This window comes from Protomyctophum bolini (genome assembly GCF_963924005.1).
Source record: "Protomyctophum bolini genome assembly, chromosome: 4".
Taxonomy (NCBI): Eukaryota; Metazoa; Chordata; class Actinopteri; order Myctophiformes; family Myctophidae; genus Protomyctophum; species Protomyctophum bolini.
In genome coordinates this window covers 16,311,033-16,334,103 of record NC_137865.1, presented here as the reverse complement: position 1 = coordinate 16,334,103, position 23,071 = coordinate 16,311,033, and the positions used below count along the sequence as shown (strand labels likewise).

The 23,071-nt window shown below is 44.0% G+C and overlaps 1 protein-coding gene across 1 annotated transcript in view; it reads left to right on the top strand.

Moving 5' to 3' along the window:
* Positions 1 to 23,071, top strand: part of LOC308314722 (neural-cadherin-like) — a gene marked incomplete at its 5' end in the record, with an annotated part of 230,491 nt that overhangs the window by 83,429 nt on the left and 123,991 nt on the right. The window contains 4 exons of the mRNA XM_080762381.1: positions 7,516 to 7,658; positions 11,669 to 11,841; positions 18,159 to 18,327; positions 22,874 to 23,044. Of these exons, the coding sequence (XP_080618507.1) occupies positions 7,516 to 7,658; positions 11,669 to 11,841; positions 18,159 to 18,327; positions 22,874 to 23,044 (656 nt within the window). The remainder of the gene's footprint in view (positions 1 to 7,515; positions 7,659 to 11,668; positions 11,842 to 18,158; positions 18,328 to 22,873; positions 23,045 to 23,071) is intronic.

Here is a 23,071-nt window from a genome sequence, read left to right as displayed (position 1 = left end):
AACATCTCATTTTTCTCTCCTCAACCACATTGCGAGTTTCGTGCATACTTCTTCATGCTTCCTACTTAAGGTGATAATTGAGTGCTAATATCATCGATGTTGGATGAAGTCCAAATATTTTACTAATTTACTAATGGACAACATTATCTGTGTTCCAATCGATCCTATGTAGTTATTATTTATTCACAAGCACTTTAATACTTTTCATTTGTTAAATATTTATGAAAAGAAAAACACAGCACTTTCAACTTTCTTTCAACTTTCCTTTTTATTGCGAAAAAAGCTCTTCTACAAACTTGATGCAAATAAGAATGAATATGTTAAATTGTTGCATTTATATAGTGCTTTTATCCAAAGTGCTTTTTATAGATTGTGCATTACATTCACCCATACACACGTTCATACACCAATGGCAAAGGAAACCATGTAAGGCCAACCTGCATCAGGGGCCTCAATATGAGAGAGAGAGAGAGAGAGAGAGAGAGAGAGACAGAGAGAGAGAGAGAGAGAGAGAGAGAGAGAGAGATTTAGCTACATTGGACCGGCAGACAGCCTTTAAAATGGCACTCCAACTCAATTTGCTCTGTGTGAACTTGTGGTTATTATACTAAGAAACACTTTACCTATCAATTATATGAAATGCAAACTAAGTATTATGAACCACAGACCGACACTGAGACCCTTGTGGACTAAAATACACTCAGCATACAAATTGCTGTTCTATTATGCAAATATGATACGATCTGGCCAGTCATAAAGACATAGTAGTACTAGTGCTATGATTGTGTGTGTGTGTGTGTGTGTGTGTGGGGCTTCGTGTGTGACTCGTGCGCACACGTTTGGAGTTGCATGGGTGTCGGGTTGAGTTGGAGGCTTATTAACTTTGCATCGCTGATTCCGGGATTTACAGAACAGAGGCTGCATCTCACATAATATGTGAGATGCAGCCTCTGTTCTGTAAATTATATTATAGTAATTAAAACTCTCTAAGACCCACAGTGTAGACGCATGTCTCACACCAGGAGCAGTCACGCAGGTGTTTACATTACTGTATGCACATACAGTATATGCAGTAGAGGTGCTTATAATACTTCACAGTGCAGGTAGTTCACGTGATATTTAGGTATACAGGTATATACATATATATTGTAAATATGTTGATATGAGATATGTAAGGAATGTAAATTAATAGTACTAAAGCGGTGACCGTTGGGCACTGGCCTACTTGGAACGATGCAAGTTGGAAACGAATGCCCCACCCAGATATTCTGTGTCTCTTTTATGCCCATATATGGAGTTATTTGTCAGGCATGCCCAAATACGGTGTCTATGGAGACGTCAGAATGATGTCAGAACAGACCAGCTCCATATATGGACACTGGGCAGGGGCCCTGTCCAGAGCCCGGGCAGAGGTCTTTTTGGGGGCGGTTCTGGACATCCGTGGGTCCGGCCGACTCAACACCGGGGACTGCACTCTCTGTGGTGGTGTGGAACGTGTGTGTCGAATTTGAAGTCGGTGGGGCTAACGGTTCTCGAGTTACGTGGATTACAGTACACACACACACACAGAGACTTGGTGCATTTATATATAGATGATATAGTGGAAATAGCTACAACACGGCTCGCAACACGTTGCATGGTAACATCTTAGGAGCTTGTAGATCTGCTATCTTCGCTATGTAAGATCATTTAGAAATTGTTTTCAATTTAAAGACCCTTAAAAACATGTTTTGCCTTATAATAACATGCCCAAAATTGGAATTAGAGGTTGAAAGGTGTAAAACGTATTTTCCTGGTAGGGCAGCATTACGGTAACATGATACCATTATGTATCACATATTATAGAACGTATTTGACGAATGAATGCCACTACCTGTTTAGTCCAAGGTATTTGATCACAGATATTGTGATATTTTGAATCTGTCAGTATCAATTCTTCTGTCTGTGCCAATCAGCCACTGCTGTAACACGTACCCGGTCTTTAAAGGGCAACTCAATACATTTGACTAGAGGTGTTAATCACAGTCAGCTGACATCAATACAATAATGTTACTCGCATAAATCAGCCGAAGCCACTGTGCCGCTTTGTTCCGGCAGTGTACAGCAATGCTGCTAACACAGCGTTCCCTTGACTGTTCGCTAATGGCTTCGGCTGTGCAATATAGTTGAAAAAATACTGTGTATTCTCTGCCTTTTCATAAATTGTGCATGCAATGAATGCATCAGATAGACTTTAGTGTCACACCTTATAAATACTTTACAGTAAAAAGACGGGCAAACTATATATTTTATTTTGGCTCTACTAGTCTGAAGAGACCTGGCCGAATAAATAAAAGCAGAATAAAACAAACATAATTGCTATATAAAAAGGGCCGGGTAACACACCTAACTAAAGCTAAAAGAGAAATAAAAGCTGATAAAGTGTGTGTGTGTGTGTGTGTGTGTGTGTGCGCGCGTGTGCGTCAGAGAGAAAGATTTTTACTTCGTCCTTGTTCAAAAGTCTGATTGCTTGATGAAAGAAGGTACTGTAGCAGGCGATGCACACTGACACACACACACGGATGTGTGTCAGACAGTGTGTTTTGGCAGCGCATGGTGAAAGGGCGAGCAGTTACCTGTCACTCTATACCGCTGCCTTATACCGCTGCCTTTATCCCCCTAATTGAGTCGGCACCTTGTCCTGTCAGTCATGTGTCAGCGGCCTTCACCGCGGCGGTGGTGGCGAACCCCTCTGCCGGCCCAGCCGCCCGTGTTTCAGTTGTAACGTCTCAGTCTCGGTGGAGGCTGAGAGATGGACAGGTGGGGAAGTGGCAGTGTCCACCTGCCAAATAACAATCCAGACAAACCACATCGAAAACATCCAAACACATGACCAATGGGGGAGGAAGAAGGCCTGTATTCAAAACATTACTGTGTAGAAAATCCCCTCACACACTAATGTGAGTTCAGGCTGTCTACAACAGGGTAGGGCACCATCTTCAGCCGCCCCCTGAGGGGCATACGACTTTGGGAAGGTGGAGAAAGTATGGTGGTTGGCCTGATGATGGTGGTCACTTGGGAGAATGTTGTTGTTGAGGTTGGTAGTGGTACGAGGTGTGGGGCGAACTGGTTGGGGAGGTATAGGCAGTACAGTATATATAGGCTCTCCACAGGTGTGCTAAATTGGGCCCCACCCATCACTAAGTGACTGAGTAGGTGGAGTCCGAATCAGCAGAGCAGATCAGATCAGAGTGGGGATTTTTTATAATTACTTTCGTGAAAATACAAAGGTATTGGCATAAAAAAAAACTTGGTTTTGTCCTGGACAGTCAGCTCTCGTTCAAAGCACCCATCACAGCTGTCACTCGATCCTGTAGTTTTTGAGTGGTGCAACCACTCCAAGGAACAGCAATGTCCGTGTTCACCTACTGTATGTGACGTTAATGAGCACCAGTATAATGAGTACCAGTAGGGGCTCTGTTGTGCCAGAAACAGAGAGAGAGATAGTATTAGTGCTGCACTGTTGAGAGGAGAGGGGGGGGGGGGAGGAGGGGTGTGATTTTTTATGTAGACTTGGATAGTATTTTATGTAGACTTATAGCTTTTTATGTAGACATAGCACTATATAGTATGTATGCATAGTTTCATTATATAGACATTCCACTGTTACGTTCTTAGGTTATGTACGTATAGTATGATTCATGATAACTACTTTGTTATGTATAAGGTGTGCCATGCTTTTTGTTCTTGCTTAATGTAAGTCGCTCTGATTTAAGAGCGCCTGCTAAATGCCTAAATTGTACTCCTGAATCGCTGCACTCCACAATCTCCTATCATCCATCAGGGTCTTGAGCTCTACAGTGTTGTTACTTAAGCAGGGCTGGACTGGCCACAGGACATACCGGGCATATTCCCGGTGGGCCGTGACTGTAGGGGGCCGCCATGATAAAAACAATAAATGTTGTACAGGCAGGCAGGCCAATAGGTCTCTCAATTTGGCCACCAGGAAAGGTCTGGGCGTGCTGCCGTTCTGCCAGTGACGTCACATCATGATCATTTCACTGTACCAGTATCACACAAATAAACCCTCTACAAAGGGTTGTGTAGTTGTCTGTTGGTTTGAATCATTTATGTTGTTCTGTAAAAGTGGGGCTCGTTTGTTTGCGTGTGCCTCGACGGAGCGGGCGAAAATGACCGGGCCGAATTATTTTCCCAGTCCAGCCCTGTACTTAAGCCACGGGTTCCCAAAGTTGACAGAGTTCCAGGGGATACCTATAACTAGCTCAATTAGAGATATAAGGAACCAAATGGACCCTTATGGGTCTGTAACTCAGAGAGTGTACAAATGTACACATTTGTACACTTTCTGAGTAAAATTAACAGTGGTTTTACAATATAAATTGGGGTACCAGAGATAGAAATGACATTAAATTGGGGGTCCGTAGCATAATGCGTGTGAATTTGGGGGTCCATTAAATGAATATGTTTCGGAATCACTGCTACAGCCGTAAAAATCCTCCCTTATCGGCGTCACTGGCATATGTTTTCAAATGGGGCGGTCCGTGGCCTAATAACCACTGACCTTGAACCACTGACCTAAGCTGTCGCAGTGCAGTGCATCTACGTATAGGTGGTTACTGGTTGGTTGCCTTTCCCTAGCTTTGCAGTACTGGGTTGGCAAACAATAGGTAACATAATTAAAGCGAAGATAACGGAGAAGAAAAAACGATTACAAACTAATGACACAAAAACTGATAAAAGGCAAAAACACAAAGAAAAAGCTTTAACATAAAAGTATGCTTTCAAAAGTGATTTAAAAAAACCACACCGATGCTAAGCCTCAGCTCCTCGGGCACGCCATTCCAAAGCCTGGGTGTCCGGACTGCAAAAGCCTGATCGTCCCTGGGTAATGAGGCAAGACATGGGGACTTCCAGGAGAGCCGTACCCGAGGATCTAAGGCAGTGCCCATAGGCTCACAGCATGTCTTTGATGTAGCTAGGGGCCAATCCGTGCCAGGCTTTAAAGGTTATCAGTAAAATCTTACAAATCTTAGAGTTAGTAGTCTGGCAGTGCAGCTTTTTACAGAGGCCAGAGTATAAGGAGTTACAGTTTTACAGCATGATGGAATGAAAGCATGGATTACCTTTTTTGAGGTCAGCTGACATTGTACTTCAGTACATGTGCTTCCCACCACGGCCCATGACAGAGCGATAGTGACACGTGGACACGACTGGTATTTGGATACACAGGAAAGCAGTGGCAGGCAGTTATAGGTTAGATGCCAGGTAGGCTTGAGTTTTTCAACTCCGTTCACAGAGATGCTTTAAGGATATTAGAGCAAAGCAGGGCCAAAAATAGCCCACCTACAGGTACGTGTGAGACACCAAAGTAGGCCGCAGCAGGCGCATAACGCCTAATGCCTGATTTATTCTCCGTCACACGACTACATACAGTTACTCACTGGAAGCTCACATTGGCTGCAGAGCTTGCAGATTGGAGATTTTTGTGACGCCATCCTATTATGAAGTACAAATCGGGCGTAACAACATTGCAGAAATAAGGAGGCTGCTATAATAGCTCAGTGCTTCTCAAACCTTTTCAAAGCCAAGGCCATTATTCCATTATTCAACATTTTCCTTTTTGAGGGGAGTGAGCTAGACCTCTATACAGGTTTAATGTTTGTTTTTAGTTCAATGTTTGTTTTATTTTTAATTTTTTTCCAAAATTGCAGATGCGAGCTGCACTGCGAGCACTGTGAGCTTGTGGATCTGCTGTTTTTGAATAACCAACATATAAATGGATAAAGCGGCTAAAATGATTGTGATGCTGTATTAACTATACTTTTGACCCCCTGGAACCCCGGGAGTCTCCAGCCTAGCTTATTCAGGTGAAAATGAAGAAAAGGGGATGTCGCCAAAACAGCACTGGTGGTGCCTGTTGTTTGTTGGACATTTCTGAACATACTGTTACTGTACTGTACTTAACTCAAGATTGATCGACAGCTACTTGCGAGAGTGGGGTGTTTGTTTTGTCCGATATGCCTGGCTCTGCACAACTCACAGCAGACTGATGTAGTGGGTGGTGGTATCAGAGAGAACCATACAGGCGAGTCATCAGACGACTGCAGGCAGAGAGGTGTGTTTGAGCGCTCCTTCATGGTTCACTGAGATGTTTGGTGGGGCTTTGGCGTGGTGGCGGTAGGGGGGTGCATCCGTCTCTTCCCGTACGGGGTGCTGCCCTCTGAGCCGGGTGACAGATTGCAGGTCACTCATGTTGCAAAGACAGACTTCCACCGCTGGCGGAGATGAATCACCCATCTGCGTCCCTCTGTAAACCATCAATCACCTCTTGACTCCTCACTCTAGACACGCACGCACGCACGCACACACACACACACGCACATGCACATTGCACACACACACACACACACACACACACACACACACACACACACACACACACACACACACACACACACACACACACACACACAGACACACAGAGACATGCATGTGTGTGCGCACACGTAGACGAGCAGAATGGCATCTCAGATCTTGCAGGGGAAGAGAATCGCTGACGAATCAACTCCATCTCTCTCAGAAACTGCACCCTCCTCTAATCCTCTCTCATGTCTCTCTCTCGGTCTCTCTCTCTCTGTCTCTTTCTCAGTCTCTCTCTCTGTCTGCCTCTGTCTCTCTCTTAGTTACCCCTCTCTCTCTCTCTCTCTCGCTCTCTCTCTCTCTCTCTCTCTCTGTCTCTCTCTTAGTTACCTCTCTCTCTCTCTCTGTCTCTCTCTTAGTTACCTCTCTCTCTTTCTCTCTCTCTCTCTCTCTCTCTCTCTCTCTCTCTCTCTCTCTCTCTCTCTCTCTCTCTCTCTCTTTCTCTTTGTCTGTCTGTCCCTCTTGGTTAACTCCCCTCATCTCTCGCACGCATGCACGCACGCACACCCACACCACATCTACTGTCAGTTTCAGTGCCACGCTTTTCTTTCCACATCACCCATATTCATCTTGTCTCATTCATTTTCCCAGATGTTTCGCCGGTTTCCTTCATCTTTCTGTCCTCTTTTAGTCATGGAGGAGTCCCGCCTTCGGTCCTTTGTACAACGCAAAACACACGCACGCGCGCACACACACGCGCACACGCACGCCCCACTTGTGGTATATTAGTCTCTTGTGACTCGCTGGGTGCCTCGATACCATGCGGCGTGCAAATCACTGTTGACATTTTAAAAGGCAGTGGATCAAACGGTCCAGAGTGGGCCGCTGTCTGCAGAGGCAGCGTTAGTTCGATGACTTCAACGCCCCTGCAGCAGACATTATCGTTTGTCTTTGGCCTGGCCGGCTAAGAGGACAGCTTAAATCACGGTGACAGGCAAAGACACAGACATAAGTCTAATCGGCGTGCTCATGCTTTGAACGGCGCGATTGATGCAGTTCCTTGTGTTGGTATGTGTGCGTGTGTGCGTGCGTGCACGTGTGTCTGTGTTTGTGTGTGTTTTTGAAAGATAACAATCGTTTTTTGGCTCTTTCCAGATATCGGACGTTTGTTTCTGAGGACGCTGGCCCCAACACCCTGGTTGCCACCGTACTTGCTAAGGACCCGGATGGCGATGGAATTATCTACACAATAACAGCTGGCAATGAAGAGGGAAACTTTATCATCGACAGCCAGAAAGGTGATACTTCATAAACACTGCTTCTCCTCTGGCATCTGCCATTTTGTTTTAAAATACCAAATGACTATCCTTTTTATTCAGGGCTCAGATGGCCGTCCCAGAGGATAAACCCTATACGTTTTGTCCTGGGGGACAAAACGTATAGGATATAGAGTATAGAGTACCCCAGGGCTCTATACTATGCCCCTTTCTTTTCCCCTGATTAATCAAATATCCAAAAGAAACTATAGCTTGCGTTGTGGGCTTGTACTGTAGTTATTTTCACCAAAATGTTTGCACCCAGAATAGGTTGTTTCTTCTCCAGTCAGGCATTCCATTCACTCTAATAGACAGACATTCCAGACAAACTAAACCTTCGATTCTCAGGTCAGGCTGCTAGGCTAGAATGGAGAACGGTGGATGTTCCAGCCATGTCTGAGGCAGAGCCTTGTGGCTCCAAATGTTACCAGATAAGAGTATTATACTGGTGCACGGATTACATTTGTTTTCACTACGTGTTGAACCTTTGATCCAGCACCCAGCCTAGTAGGTGCGGGATTTGCATATATTTTGTCGTTTTCTCATACCGACCTAAATTCACCCTGATTATCTTGTATGAGTTTACCTTGAGTGTTGGAAGAATCCAAGCCACACAAATGGCTGGCAGCACAAACTTAGAGTGATATTAAAATCCGTAATTTCAATAGGGCCACAGTGGGACACTTTGCAGTGCTTGAGGCCACAACCAGACTTAAAGACTATAAAAGCAATATGTATTTCTCACCTTGTTGATACATAAACAGCTAAATCTGAATGATTCAAAGTTGTGAAAATTAGGTTTCAAAGTAGTGAATCTGAATATTGCTATGTTGATTTCCCTGGACGCACCTGGGTGTGACGGGAATATTAGCCTATAGTTTTTGAGTGGTGCAGCCACTCCAAGGAACAGCAATGTCCGTCCCTGGCTGTGTCCCAGCTCACTTCAGACAGATCTGATTTCATGTAATAATTTGAATATGAGATGCAGTACAGTATATGCGTTGCGAGATTATGTTGTCGGACGGTGGACCTTAAAATGGTGCATTTATATAGCGCCTTTATCCAAGGCGCTTTACATAGATTGTGCATTACATTCACCCATTCATACACCGATGGCAGCGGAAACCATGCAAGGCACCAACTAGCACATCGGGAGCAATTAGGGGTTCAGTGTCTTGCTCAAGGACACTTCGACAGTAACTCTGGGGGAGCCCGGGTTTGAACTGGCAACCTTGCGGTTCCCATCCAGGCACTCTACCCCTGAGCCGCCGCCGCCGCCCACACACACACACACACACACACACACACACACACACACACACACACGTAATAAAGAGTGAAGCGTATTATTATGCTCCATCATTCAGCGGTGTTGTGTGGAGAAAGTAGCCGGTTTACAAGCTCACAAAGCTTCCCGTCCGTGTTTGACTCATGACTCAAACACGCACTGAGGCACGGGATGGGAAAAAGAGAGGTTGTGTGTGTGTGTGTGTGTGTGTGTGTGTGTGCGTGCGTGCGTGCATGCGCCGCCCAGAGCCTTGTGTAGCCCTGTGAGCCTGCTGTCATTAATGGGGCCCTTTGGGCGTCAGTGTGGCTCTGAAAGCAAAGCAGTGGCTTGGGAATCAGAGGGTTCCTTCATGGTACGATCTCCGGTTCCCCCTGGGTCAGTGTTACACTGATCCCCTAACTTCCCCTGATGAGCCGGTTGGTGCCTTGCTGCCCTTGCATGGTTTCCTCTGCTGTCTCTGTGTGAAGGTGTGTGTGTGTGTGTGTGTTTGTGAATGGGTATTAATGTAATGCACATTCTAAAGCACTTTGGATAAACGTGCTATATACTGTAAATTCCCCATTGTATAATGATTTCCATTATTGTGTTCATATATTTGTTTTTTATTATAATTTTTATTTTGTTGTTTTGCCATTTACAGAGATGAATGTTCCTCTGAGCCTCCTCTGTTCGGTTTGTTGGCTTCACGGTTTATCTTTTCTTATTCAGCCTTTGATCTGAAACCGGCAAGAAATGTGTCAGGAGCTATGACATTTGTCAACCAAGCCTTTCAATTCAATTTCACAAAGAGATGCTCTATCATCCCTCACAATCTACAGTATACAGGCACCACCTGTCAATCTGCAGTCGGCATAAAGGCATCACCCGCCCCCCTGTTTTTGTGAGTAATTCAACATTTGTGTATCCGCGCTGCATGAGAACGCTGCGGGCTATTAACCCCCGGCGGGTGCGTGGAAGAAGTCGCTGTTTGGCTCCCCAGTTCCTAGGAAGAACGCTGGCTCATTGAATAACCCGCTACAGTTCGTGTCGCATTTGTAAACAAGGTTGACATTTAAGCTGCGGCATATACGCTTCCCGGTGCCCAGCTTATTTCAGCACGTCGGCACTGCGTTGTCTTTCTCACGCTTTGTCATTATATAGGGAGCCAAGGGCCCCTGCAATCTCCCCTCCTCTCTGCGAGCGGCCAAGATCACAAGTAAGATGGGATGTCAGTTGATCGCGTCTGGGTGTAGCAAGCTGGGTAGTCTTTAATCACTGAAAGTGATGAATAGGAAGACAACTGGGTAATGAAACAAACGCTTGCGTGTTCTCTTGCCTAGGTGGGCTTCCCCTACTGTACATCACAAGCTGCTTCTTGCTCGTCCCGCAGCCTCTGATGTTGTGTATTGTTGGCAGGAAAAGGAGCCTTTAATCTCAATGTGCAAAAAGACACAGCGAGGGGAGAGTGGCAACTAATGGGCTTAGCCTGGCTAACTTCTAACGCAATTAAGGCACACCACTGCCAGTGTTGATTTCGTCGACTAATACTATGACGAAAACTGTTTTCACTGACGAAAACTAAATGGAAACTAAATTAAAACTAAGCTATGGTGACAATTTATGTACTTAGCAACTTTTCTTTTATCATATATTGTGTTATTTGGAATCTTGTGCAACATGCCACACTATTAGTAATATTTCTATTTCTGTATGAATGAGTGACAAATAACACTGAACGCTTGGATCTAAATGGAAGAACCTTTTAAACCCTAGCTTGTTTGGTTCTTTAGAAACCAGCTCAGTGTCCTGAGTGTGGGAGGTCGGGTCATTCCATACTAGACTATCAAAACGGGACCCAGTGCCTCCCTGCTTGGCACTCAGCATCAAGGGTTGAATTGGGGGTAATAACCTGCGACATACTGTATAGAGCGCCGAAGTCCTGACGTCACTCGCTCATCCCCTCGATTCCCCTGGTTCACGGAAGTAATTTCTCTATGGAGAATTACATGGGGCCATCTTAAAATCGTTTCTCTGCGTCTCTGCGTTATTGTCAGGGAGGTGTCTCTGTATCGTTTGCGACAGTCAGTCACTCATATATGATAGTCTAGCGAAAATGTAACTAATTCAGTAGCAGTAACGATAGTGTTTTCACTCAGTCAGTTGATTCCTTATATCCATACGTATGATTGAAATGGCCGGGATGACATGTTTATTATTCAAATTTCAAAAATGTCACAGTTCTTATTTGAGGCTATCTAAAATCGCCCTATGGGGATTACAATGTAAATAAAAAGTACATGAACCCGTGGATTTGCGCCCTCTACCGATATTGACGTCAGACGTGCTCTAGTGGATGTTCTTGTACATCATGGTATGGCTGGGAGATGTACTTGTACATGTACATCAAGCTGCCTCGCACTACATAAATAGAAGATAGGCTCCTGCCCAATGGGCCTCATGGCTCGGCAAGGTTCACTTATTTACATTCTTTAGAGGTTCGTTACCGGTTCTTCAGCTTAGTTTATAGGCACGTCTAATGGTTCTATTATGTAGCACCATTTAAAGGTGCTAGCAATTGTTATTTTTTTTACATAATTACATACTGTGGCACCAAAAGAGGTTCCACCTGCTTAGTGCTATTTAGCACCCTTTTCATTTAATGTGCAACCTTCTGTGCATGTCATCCTGTACACAGGTTTATAACGGCTCTCTGTGGTCTTTGCAGGGTTGATTCGTCTGCGCTCCACCCCTCCGCCGAAGCTCCAAGGTCTGGAGTATGTCCTAAATGTGACGGCCACCGATGACAATGCTTCAGGCGGGGCCCACCCCCTCTCGTCCACCGCATGTGTCATCGTCGGGGTCGATGACGTCAACAACAACAAACCCATATTTGAGAAGGTGAGCGTTTTTCTGTTTCCAAAAGGAAAGTGTGTGTTGGAGTGTTTTCCACTGTTGCTTTGCCTTTTATTTGTCTTTATTGAACGGAATTGGACTGGCTCCTTCCAGTTGCACACTCACAGAGGCAGATAATGCAGAGCCACTGTTGGACCAAAAGCCAACTTCACTTAGCTTCCTTATTTGTACTTCACATGAAAGTGCTTTGTGCATTGTCCATCATGCGGTGTGTCATGCAATATACAATCTCTCAACACATGCATGGTTGAAAGCATGGTTGTGTGTAGCTGCTATCATAACTATATTTTTGTCATATTTAATTTATTTAGCTCAAAGTATTGTGCTGGAAGTTGTATTTCGTTGTTGTATTTGGATTTCCATCCGTTTCCATATGGCAGTGTGCCGGTGGAGAGCTCAATAGCACCTTAGAGTGTGTCACGCCTCTCTGTGTAAGCCGGACATATTGTTTGTTAGCAGCATGTCGATGACAAGATTTGTTTTATTGTTTTGTTGCACTTAAGGCACAAGATTCTGTTTAGATAAAGAAACCACTGTTTAAGAAAATGGTTTGACCGCCTAAGGCAGAAGTAGTGTCAATGTTCTTTTTTTATAAAATGACATGACTTGAAGTTGAAGGTCATACAACAATACAGTACACTATGTGAATAGAAAAAAAAGGTATACTGCTTGAAGCAGAACTGTTATTTTCATATGGGAAACAAGTTGTGAAATTCTTGATTTCTAATTTAAGGCAAAGGAAATCTAGCAACATGTGTTTATTCATGAATTCCTTTATCTATAAATCAACACTACTACCGCTCCCCATTATGTTGTTGTTACGTTGTATTGTTGCACAGTCTTGCGGAACATGTCACACCCAACATGTCGCTGCTTGTACCTGTATGAATGAGTGGCGAATAAACCCTTCTAAATCTTGAATATCCCTCTCAAAGTCTTCCTCTGTCTATCACTCCCATCCTCCCTATACTCTCCCTCTCCAGCTTTATATTCCTCTCCATTTTTTTATGATTTTCTTTGCCCACATGGTCTCTCTTCCTCTCATTGGCCTCTCTTCTCCTCCCTCTGTTTTCCCATGAGTTGTGATTAGTCTCCTCAACCTCTATCTCTATATTTAGCCTCTCTCTGGGGATTACAGTTAATTTGGCGAGGAAAAAAGAAAAGATGCAATATCATCACAATATGCTACACCTGTTTAATTAACTCCCTACGTAATGAGGTGAACATCAGCAGAAGATACAGTAGGTGTATATTCAGTGGTGATCTGTAATGGACTGGGAGGTGTTAGAAACGTGGTGGGTTTAAATAATCAAAAGTTATGCCGGAACCATTATTCCAGTCCACCGTGACCTTATACATGTGTGATATTACGTTATCTTTTTTCCTAATGGCCATATCTTCTCCCATGAAACCTTTATTTTCCCTTTGCTGCTTTCTTCTCTGTCTCTCATTGACTCTCCCATGCTCTCCATTCTCTGTTTCTCTCACCTTATGGTAAATGGTAAATGGTGCATTTATATAGCGCCTTTATCCAAGGTGCTTTACGTAGATTGTGCATTACATTCACCCATCCACACAGACACACAGACATTCACACACCGATGCCGGAGTAAACCATGCAAGGCACCACATCGGGAGCAATTAGTGTTTCAGAGTCTTAAATTAACAGTCATCCATTTTCCTCTGCCAACCTGGGGAGAGCAACGGACTGACCTCATGTTTCCTACAATGCACGAGGAGTCCATAATCCGGCCGGGGGGAGGACCGGCAGCTGCCGGAGTAGGTGGATGGATTATGACACCTCCGTTCCGCTGCTCTGTCGGTCCGTTCGGCATCTGCGCTCCAGCCACCGCAACTGCCGGTAACAGCCACGGCGCTGCCGGGGGGAGGCGCGGCATGTGTGGGAGGAGAACATCCCTCCACTGCCACTCCATCTCGTGGCCGCCACAAGCAACTGCCGGTAATAGCCTCGGCGCTGCCAGGAGAAGGGGCGGCAGCTGCCGGGGAAACTGGGGGGATTACGACACTCGACTGCCACTCAGTTCCTCGGCAGTGCGTTTGGTCCGACATGCATTGTGGTTAGGGTAAGGGTTTGGGGTAGAGTGTCGGACTGATGCCGCCGAGAAACACTACTGACTGCCACGGGTGTTCTGTGGCTGATGCCGCTGCCGGAAAATGCACTCGCTCTCCAACCAGTTCATTCCACTCCTGATACCAGAGTTTTTGTGAGGGTACCTACTCATTTTCACCCATTTTCAACCTTGTCTTCATTTAATAGGATATATGACCTCAAACACTGAAGTAATTTTTAAAGATATTGATAGGGGCTTTTTGCGAGACAGACAGAGTGGAAACAGACAGACTCATTGATTTACACCTGTGAACATGCAATGTGACAATAACAACTGATTCTGATTTACAGCACAACACATTTAATGATAATATTACATTAATGTTTAAACATTTGTGTAAAAAATATGTTTATTCTTTTCTTTAAAACCTTGAAAAAGTCGTTTTCATTGTGATACCTAAAGCCACTTAAGGCATGCTACGTTCATTCCATTGACCCAAGTTAGAACACCATGGATTGATTGATCATTAAAGTATACATGCTCTGAAGCATATGCCAGAGGCAGTTTATCCGTGTTCATCACCTACTGTATAGTGTTGAACCAATACAATATGCAGATGCTTTGACTCTCATTGAATCTCATGGGATCCCTGCCAGGGCAGATTCAAGCAGCTGTTACAGCCTGCAGTCAGACCTACTGCCTTGCAGACAATGCTGAAAAACAAAGGACGTTGTTGTTAGTCTCAGGGAGACCAATCGTTTTGGAAACCCAGGCAGTAGAGCGAGTGGATACGTTCAAGTTCCTTGGACAATTTCAGTTTATGCTGAAAAAGTCTCAGCCAATTATCTGAGTGTGGCCAAACGAGTACAGCTCCCCCCCAGATGTGTTGACCCAGGTGTAAATATGTGACCTTCATCAGACCAGTGCTGGAATATGCTTCACCTGTCCACCTGCCCAAAACACTTGGTCCAGGAACTGCAATGTCTGCAGAGAAGGTGCTGCCCGAGGACGAGGAAAGGGGAGGCCAATCTAAGAGAATTCAATGGACTATTGAGAGAAGGGACCAGTCCAATGATCCAGAGCCTGTCTACAAATACAAGTAACTTCAATCTAAGGCATGGGAGGACACGCACTCAACCTGTGAGTCATATGCAAAGGCACCAGATGTCATTGCTCTCAAGAGCATCCAAACTTTACCAGAAGTAATAGAAACTTTTTTATTGTTGTTGTGTTTTCATGTTTGATCTTTTTATTTGATTTCTTTATAGAGCAGTCCTTGAATTGTAAGACACATCATAATTCATACTGTTATGCAATGCTGTTTGTGCAATGATTTTCAGATAAAACATGAAAACACTTTGGAGATTTCAAAAGTGGACCATGATCCCGAAATCCTCTGTTGTGCTGTGATGTGGCTCAGACAACCTAGTTTCTCCAGACAGACATTTTGTCTCCCATGAATTTAAACCATTTCCCTCCTAAAAGCCTGATGTATACTTTGTTATATGACAGTGTCTCATTAAATGACTTTAAATAAATCAAATCCCCCACACACACTTTCGTGTTGCATGTGTAGTCGTGTATAACTCCTACTGGAAACCATATTTTTCAAAGCCCATCTAGCTATCTGCTTAGCAGAAATGGGAATTCAAAAATATAATGTTCATGCCGTGATTGATCAAATACCATTTCCGTCTGAGAGCACATGGTTATTGACGACGTGACCTGACTTACTCCAGTGCCGCACGCACATGCACGTGTCATGACAAAAGTCTGTGTCAGGACAAAAGTCAGAGCTAATTATAATTTCAACGTTGAGATTCAATAATTTATTAGCATTTCAGTGAAACATTGATTGCACTTTGTCTTGGTGTGTGCTTGTTGGGGTAGTCAAAACAATGCAAAACAAACACACATTAGCATAAACATGTAAAAATGCTCTAAACAAAATAAATAAAACACTTGTATGGTTCCAAAACCCACACGGGGCCGCAGTTATGTAATGTTCACATCCTGATGTGATGATTTTATTCTTTGAGACACACATAGGCCTACGGGTATTTTGGTGCGTGGCCGAATTCCTTCATGGGGTGAAAACAACACAGCTTATACCATTGGAATTGCATTAGGGAAGGTACTGTACACTTTGCTATATTTTATTTATTTATTTTGTCCTAGTATATGCGCTCATACTAGGACATTGTGCACTCAGAAGAAATTCAGATTTATAATGGTTTAAACATGTGTCATGCCATGCACCGAAAATATCTGATCTGCAAGCACCTCGAGCTTGTATACTTATTTTCGATGCGTGACAACGGTGCACAAATATTAAGTAAAAATCACACCTGTGTGAAGTGAGTGGTGCAACTCAGTGTGGGGGTCCCTAGGGTGTTCCCGGATCTTCCAGACCCACAGGAATGCGCCATGGTTCCGGCACGCCGCCCGTGTCCGAAATGGTCAAGTAATGACAGAGTTACCATGTGGGGGTCCCCGGAACATCCAGACCCCCAGGAACGAGTGTGTGGCTGCGCAACAGTGACCCTTGGTTGTGTCTCTGTGGTTGCACCACTCAAAAATCAGGCTCTACTTTCTTAGGATATCTGTTGTCAGAGAAATACAGTAGTAGGTCTGGGAAATCCAGGAGAAAAGATAAATCTATAGGAGATATCTCTCCCCTTCTTTGCCTCTTCTCTTTCTGAAAAATGTGAAAAATAACAGAAATTACTTTCACCCTCTTCTTTACAGCTGTAAAAAAATCCCTTTTGACTAAAAGACGGTTACGCCGCGGACAAAGCCAACTCGGATCGTGACAAATCATGACAATGAACACAATGTTTTGGGCCGATCAAATAATTTATAAGAAGAAAAACAAAACAAATAGTGTTGTCTTTATTTTCTTCTTTCTAATGATTTGATCGGCCCAAAATATTGTGTTCATTGTCATGATTTCTCACGATCCGAGTTGGCTTTGTCCGCGGCGTAACCGTCTTTAAATAAATAGTTTAAGAAAAGCCTATGGGCAAAATGCATTGAGATTCATTTCCTGGGCCACTCGTCGTTCTGAAAGGGGGAGGGACTGCGACGCTCTATAGAAGACACATGGATAAATTGGGGCTCCCCAGGACTTTGCATCTATCTCTCTTGACAGCATCATCATCGATGACTAACTACTGCATCTCATCTTTTGATTCTGCGGACATCCACAGCCACCTCCTTGGTTTTTGAAGATGTTTATGGTTGTTATAATATACCCACTACTCAACTAGAGAGGAGACATCTGCTCTGTGCGCCGCTTCATCTTTACAGGAGATCAGAGCCGTCACAGCACAGTGGAGTCATCCACATTTATGTACTTAGAGAAACTTTTCCGTTTACTGCCAAAGCACCAACCCCTCCCAGCCCGCATGCACGCCCTGTGGAGCCGACAAATTGCCTTTTTAGAGGTATTTTCAGATATCCTGTTTGGAACGCTTGTATAAGCAGCAAGGCACTAGCAAGGCATTGGTCCTGCTGCTGAGAGAACCCAGTGTGTACCTGATTATAAAACGCAGTAAGGCTCCAGAGACCCCTGTTCCTAGCTGGGCCTTTTTTGTCCGGGGAGCGGTTTGAATTCCTGGCTGAGACACAGCCAGACCTTCAAAAAGAAACCAGTTGAATTATTCATGGTTCTAACGTTGTACACTGCGTTTGGTTGTATAGGCTACTGCAGTGTAGTAGCCCAACACTTGATTAGTTTGTTCTCATACCTCCCCTGTGAGCTCTGTGATCTCATTAATGTAACATTAACTTCAACTCATCTCGTCCTCCATCTCTCTCTCTCTCTCTCTCTCTCTCTCTCTCTCTCTCTCTCTCTCTCTCTCTCTCTCCCTATCTCCCCTCTCTCTCATTCTCTGTCTTTCTCCTCTCTTTCTTATTAACTCATTAACCTCTTTCAGCCTGGTTTTTTGGAAGATAAGTTACAGGAAGATAAGTTTCTAAGTTGTTGTGAGCTTGTGCTTGTATATTGTCTTATAGAATAACATAAGGCTTATCATGTGTTTAACAATATGTCTTTCTGCATGCCTTTGCTGTCTTTGTCCACCCCGTTCTCCTCTCTGCCTCTCTCTCTCTCTCTCTCTCTCTCTCTCTCTCTCTCTCTCTCTCTCTCTCTCTCTCTCTCTCTCTCTCTCTCTCTCTCTCTCTCTCTCTCTCTCTCTCTCTCTCTCTCCCTCCCTTGCTCTCCTACAGTGTCAGCAGTATGGTGAGCAGGCTGCCGTGTTGGAGAACCAGCCTGCCGGAACGTTGGTGTTGCAGGTCCACGCCACCGACGCGGACGAAGGCGCCAACGGAAAAGTCAAATATGGATTGATGCACAGAGACAGTGCCACGCCCGCATTCAGAGTTCACCCTGACACAGGTAGGACGGCACAGTGTGATCTAGTATGATAGTGACGAGACTAGCGTTGACTCCCATGAGTCCCATTGTAACAATGGAATGCGGAAGTGCTCATTCTATCAATGGGATAGTTCCAATGTTTGGAACTATAGCCCATAGCGCCCCACTCTGCGGCGAGATCAAAGTGTGTCACGACTCTTCTACGGCTCTGGGACAGCAGAGATGAAACATGTCCCTTATGTGATGTCAGTCCCCCGCCAAATTAATGTATATATATATTTTTTTTTAAGATATCTTCTTGGGCTGAGTACAGTATAGGCTGACAGGAAATGGGGAGAAAGAGAAGGGGAGTGAGTGACACGCAGCAAAAGTCGTCGGGATCGGGATTCGAACCCGCGACACACTGTCAGGCTGGACTAGCAGCCTAGGTGCCCAGACGCAATTAAGATGTATTTTCCAGGCTAGGCCATGGAGCTAACCTGCATGGCTCTGAATCGCTAGCCTCAACATCGGGGTCTGGTGATGCTGTAGAAAGGCAGGGCTTTCAGACTGACTAAATGACCCCCATCATAAAATATGTTTTGCCAGGGACTGCCATATACGATGTTGTATTGTTTAAACTAGACCGGTGCCTGCCTGCTCACCCAATTATGCAATGTTTTATTTATGCCCATGTATGCAGATTTCTGTGTCAGGCATGCCCTGTGGGGATCTGCAGTGTTTCTTTTTGGACCCATCTGCGGTTCTGGACAAGCGGATCTCCATAAATATATTGTAGCGTCTGACCCAGACCAAGACACAGGAGACAGTTATTCAGTGGGCTCAACCGCCCTGGTTATTTATTTGACCAATATAGGGGTCAGCAGCTGACTCAGCAACAGGAGGTAATAGGGGGGGGTAACGACACAAGAATGAACTCAAATTGACTTTCTAATCCTGACGGGGGGGATAACTGTAACAAAAGTTCTCTTCCCAGTCGAGGGGTATTGGGGAATCCAAACGATAAGGGACTCCGTCCACTGTCGCCCCGGCGGGGGCTAACAGTGAGTCCTTTTCCTCCTTCCTATAGACGCACCTGTCAGCGTCTATGTTGCGCTCCCTTTTGGTGCTTTACTAATTGCGCTTTCGGGAAGCTCGTCCTTTTTATATGATGCCCCGTGCATATGCCTGTGTGAGTGAGAGAGACAGGGGTTAATTACATGCACTGTTTAGGTTTCGGAAATGAGAAGGAAATGTGCGAGAGTCTGCCTTACCGCCAGCTATAGCCCAACCGCCTTGATGAGAGGCCAGAGTCGGAGCGAGAGAGCGACGGGGACATTTGTAGCTTCGGGGCGGGTCGCTCGCCTGAGCCAGGCCCGGCTGTTGGACGATCCTCAATAACCGCGCCCAGACGCGGTCTTGGCTCTCTGACTCCCTCTGTCTGTCTCTCTCTGGAGCGGTGGTGCTTACCTGGCTGGCGGTCCCCCAGCGAGACTCCACACTACAGTATGTATAGGTGACTCCACATTACAGTATGTAGACTCCACACTACAGTATGTATAGGTCTCCACACTACAGTATGTAGACTCCACACTACAGTATGTATAGGTCTCCACACTACAGTATGTAGACTCCACACTACAGTATGTATAGGTCTCCACACTACAGTATGTAGACTCCACACTACAGTATGTATAGGTCTCCACACTACAGTATGTAGACTCCACACTACAGTATGTATGTTGTATAGGTCGTAATGTTTAGACTGCGGTTCTGGACCGACTCGACGCCGTGCACTGAACTCCCTGGGGTCGTTGGCGATGCTCGGTTGAAGTCGCTCGGTCGGACGGTTCTCCATATATGTGAATAAAAGATGGACGTACTGAGATTCCGTGCATTTATTGTAAGATGTTTCAAAAATATTACAAATGTTTGTAATTTTAGAAGATCTACAAACTCACATTGCGTCGGCGCATTGCCATGAGCTTGTAGATCATAATATATATATATATATATATATATATATATATATATATATATAGAGCTTATAGATAGATGAACTGTATAGTGTTAAAGGGGTTAAACTGATTTTGATGTTATAAATTATGAACTAATTTAGCCTTATATTAGAAGCTGTTGGACAGAGATATGTTATTAGAGCTTTATTGGAGTCAGTAGACTGCAATCCGTTGCCCTCATGAACACAAGCTCTCAAGGGTTCAAATCCGCCTCTTGACGTGGTGTGCCCTGCAGCTGTGTTTGTCTGTCTTCGACATTTATATTAAATTAAAGCATACTAAACTAGAGAAGGCTCAGAGATCTCTGCCTCAAGGCCTATATCGACCTGGCAGAGATAATTAACAGATCAAACCATATCATATTACATGTACTACTATAATTGACTCCTCATGACTCTAGGGTATTCAAATCATGATACACGTCAAATCACACCAGTGAGGTGGACTAACTAAGACAGTATGTTCAATGTTTAATGCAGATGTTCTGAAGCCTTGGAAATTTCTCTCTCATAGCATGTAGTCGAAGGTTTTAGTTGAATATTTTACTGATTTCCAAATACTACTCACAGTAACATGACAGGCAAAGCTAGAAATCGAAGGACATGTCATATTTAATCTGAGTCCACTAATTATTTCATTTTAAACCGCTAAAGGGGAGTTGTGCTATCCTTGTACACAGACAATGTTAATTATGAATGAACACTTGATAGACAATGGGGTTTTTTTCAGTCATTAAAATATTGGCAGGCTCATTTTCTCTCCACAAAGCAACTAATCTTAGCATGTAATAGGCAATTTACGGCAGGTTTTGTGAACAAATATAGAATGAAATAGCTTGTTTGCTCGCCTTTTTCATTTATTTATGGAGGATGGATAATTTGAATGAAGAATGAAGCAATTTGATTGCTTCATTGCAATGCTGGAAGCACAAGTAAAAGTCAAAAACTAAAGGTACAAACGTATTGTGATCAAAATATACTTAAGAAATACTCATTATGCAGAATGGTCAGTTTCACAATCATAGTACTGGATTGTAATTGGTAATGCATTCATGTGTTCATCACTTTAATGTTACAGCTGGTATAACGGTGATGGTGATTTTAATTGCTTTATGTAGTCCAGTAATTAAAGAACAAAACTCCTCTCAGGTCGGACAAAATTGCTTTTATTTAGTTTCTCAACCGTTTATGACTAGGTCTACTAGCCAGGATAAAGAATCTACCCTAATCCGCTCACTGCAAATACCCTACATTTGCCTTAATGCAAGATGCCACCATTGACAACCTTTTATAAGGCAATATATTCTAAATTTCATCAAGTAGTATGTGACGTGTCAAACTAGGGGTTTTTCATGATTCTGAATCCATTCCAAGCTTTAGTTTTGCATGATAAACACTCCTTGGACTAAATTTGGCCATAGCCACTTGCCCAAAATGTGCTGACCTCATCACATTTGTGTGAGTGTTTTTTGTGCAAAACTAATGCTTGGATTCAGAATCATGAAAAACCTGCTACTTAAAGCATAATGAAATTTAAAAATGTAGGGTATTTGCAGTGAGCAGATTAAGGGAGGAAGGTAGGTTTTTTTATCCTGGCTATCAGAATCAGTTGAGAAAAAAATAAAGCAATTTTGTCCAACTTCTGCCATTAAACTATTGGACTAGCTTAACATGATCATAAATCATCATTTATTATTGAATGTTTTTTTTTGAGGGGCGCCAGCCCCTCCTATGACAATGAAAGGATAATTTACATAATTTAGTCATATGTGTCTGAGCAATTCAATTAACATTAAATACATGATTTTCTTTTTTTTCAACATTGAGGAAGTATATTCATTTTTGTATTGGATGATGCACGATGATAAGAGCGCCCCTCACTTCACACAGGTGTGATTTTTTAAATGTATTAATAATCTAATTCTGCAGCAACTACTAAATAAAGCTGTGCATTTAGTCTTTATTGTCCCCGTGGGGTGTTTTTTTCACAGCCTGTACGGAACAGTATAGCATACAGCCTGACATACAGCAAAGACAATACATATCTACAATTACATTCATACTTCCTAACACCCAAGTGTTGTGCCCTTGAAAACTATTCTTGAAAACTTGTTTGAATATGTTCACCTACTGTATAATGCTGCATAACTGTGGGCGGCTGTTAGTCAGGAGGTAGAGCAGGTCGTCCAATGATCCATGGGTCGGCGGTTCGAATCCCGGCTCCTTCTGTCTACATGTCGAAGTGTCCTTAGGCACTGAACCCCAAATTGCCTCCAGTGGTTGCCACCATTGGTGTGTGAATGTGGGAAGTAAGGACGCTGGCGTCGACTGTTTGCCGCTTCACCTCCAAATGTATAAATGGACCATTGTAAGTGCTTTGAGTAGCACCATAAATGCAATAATAATGCAATCCATTATTATTATTATTATAACTGCTGATAATGATGTCATCAAAAATAGTCAAACGATGGCTGATATATATCGGCCAAACAGATTATGTTGGTCTGGCTCCGGATAGAAGTAAAGTAAGAGTACTAGTGCAAATGTGTTCTTAAGTACAGTGTTTTCCAGGTGAGATCGTGACGGCCAGGCGGTTCGACAGGGAGCGCCAGAGGGAGTACTCCATCACCGTAACGGCCACCGACTGGGCGGAGGAGCCCCTCATCGGTATCTGTCAGCTCCATGTCCAGATCCTGGACCAGAACGATAACAGCCCAAAGTTTGAGAACCTGCGCTATGAGTGTAAGTGCTGAACATAGAGTGTCCCAT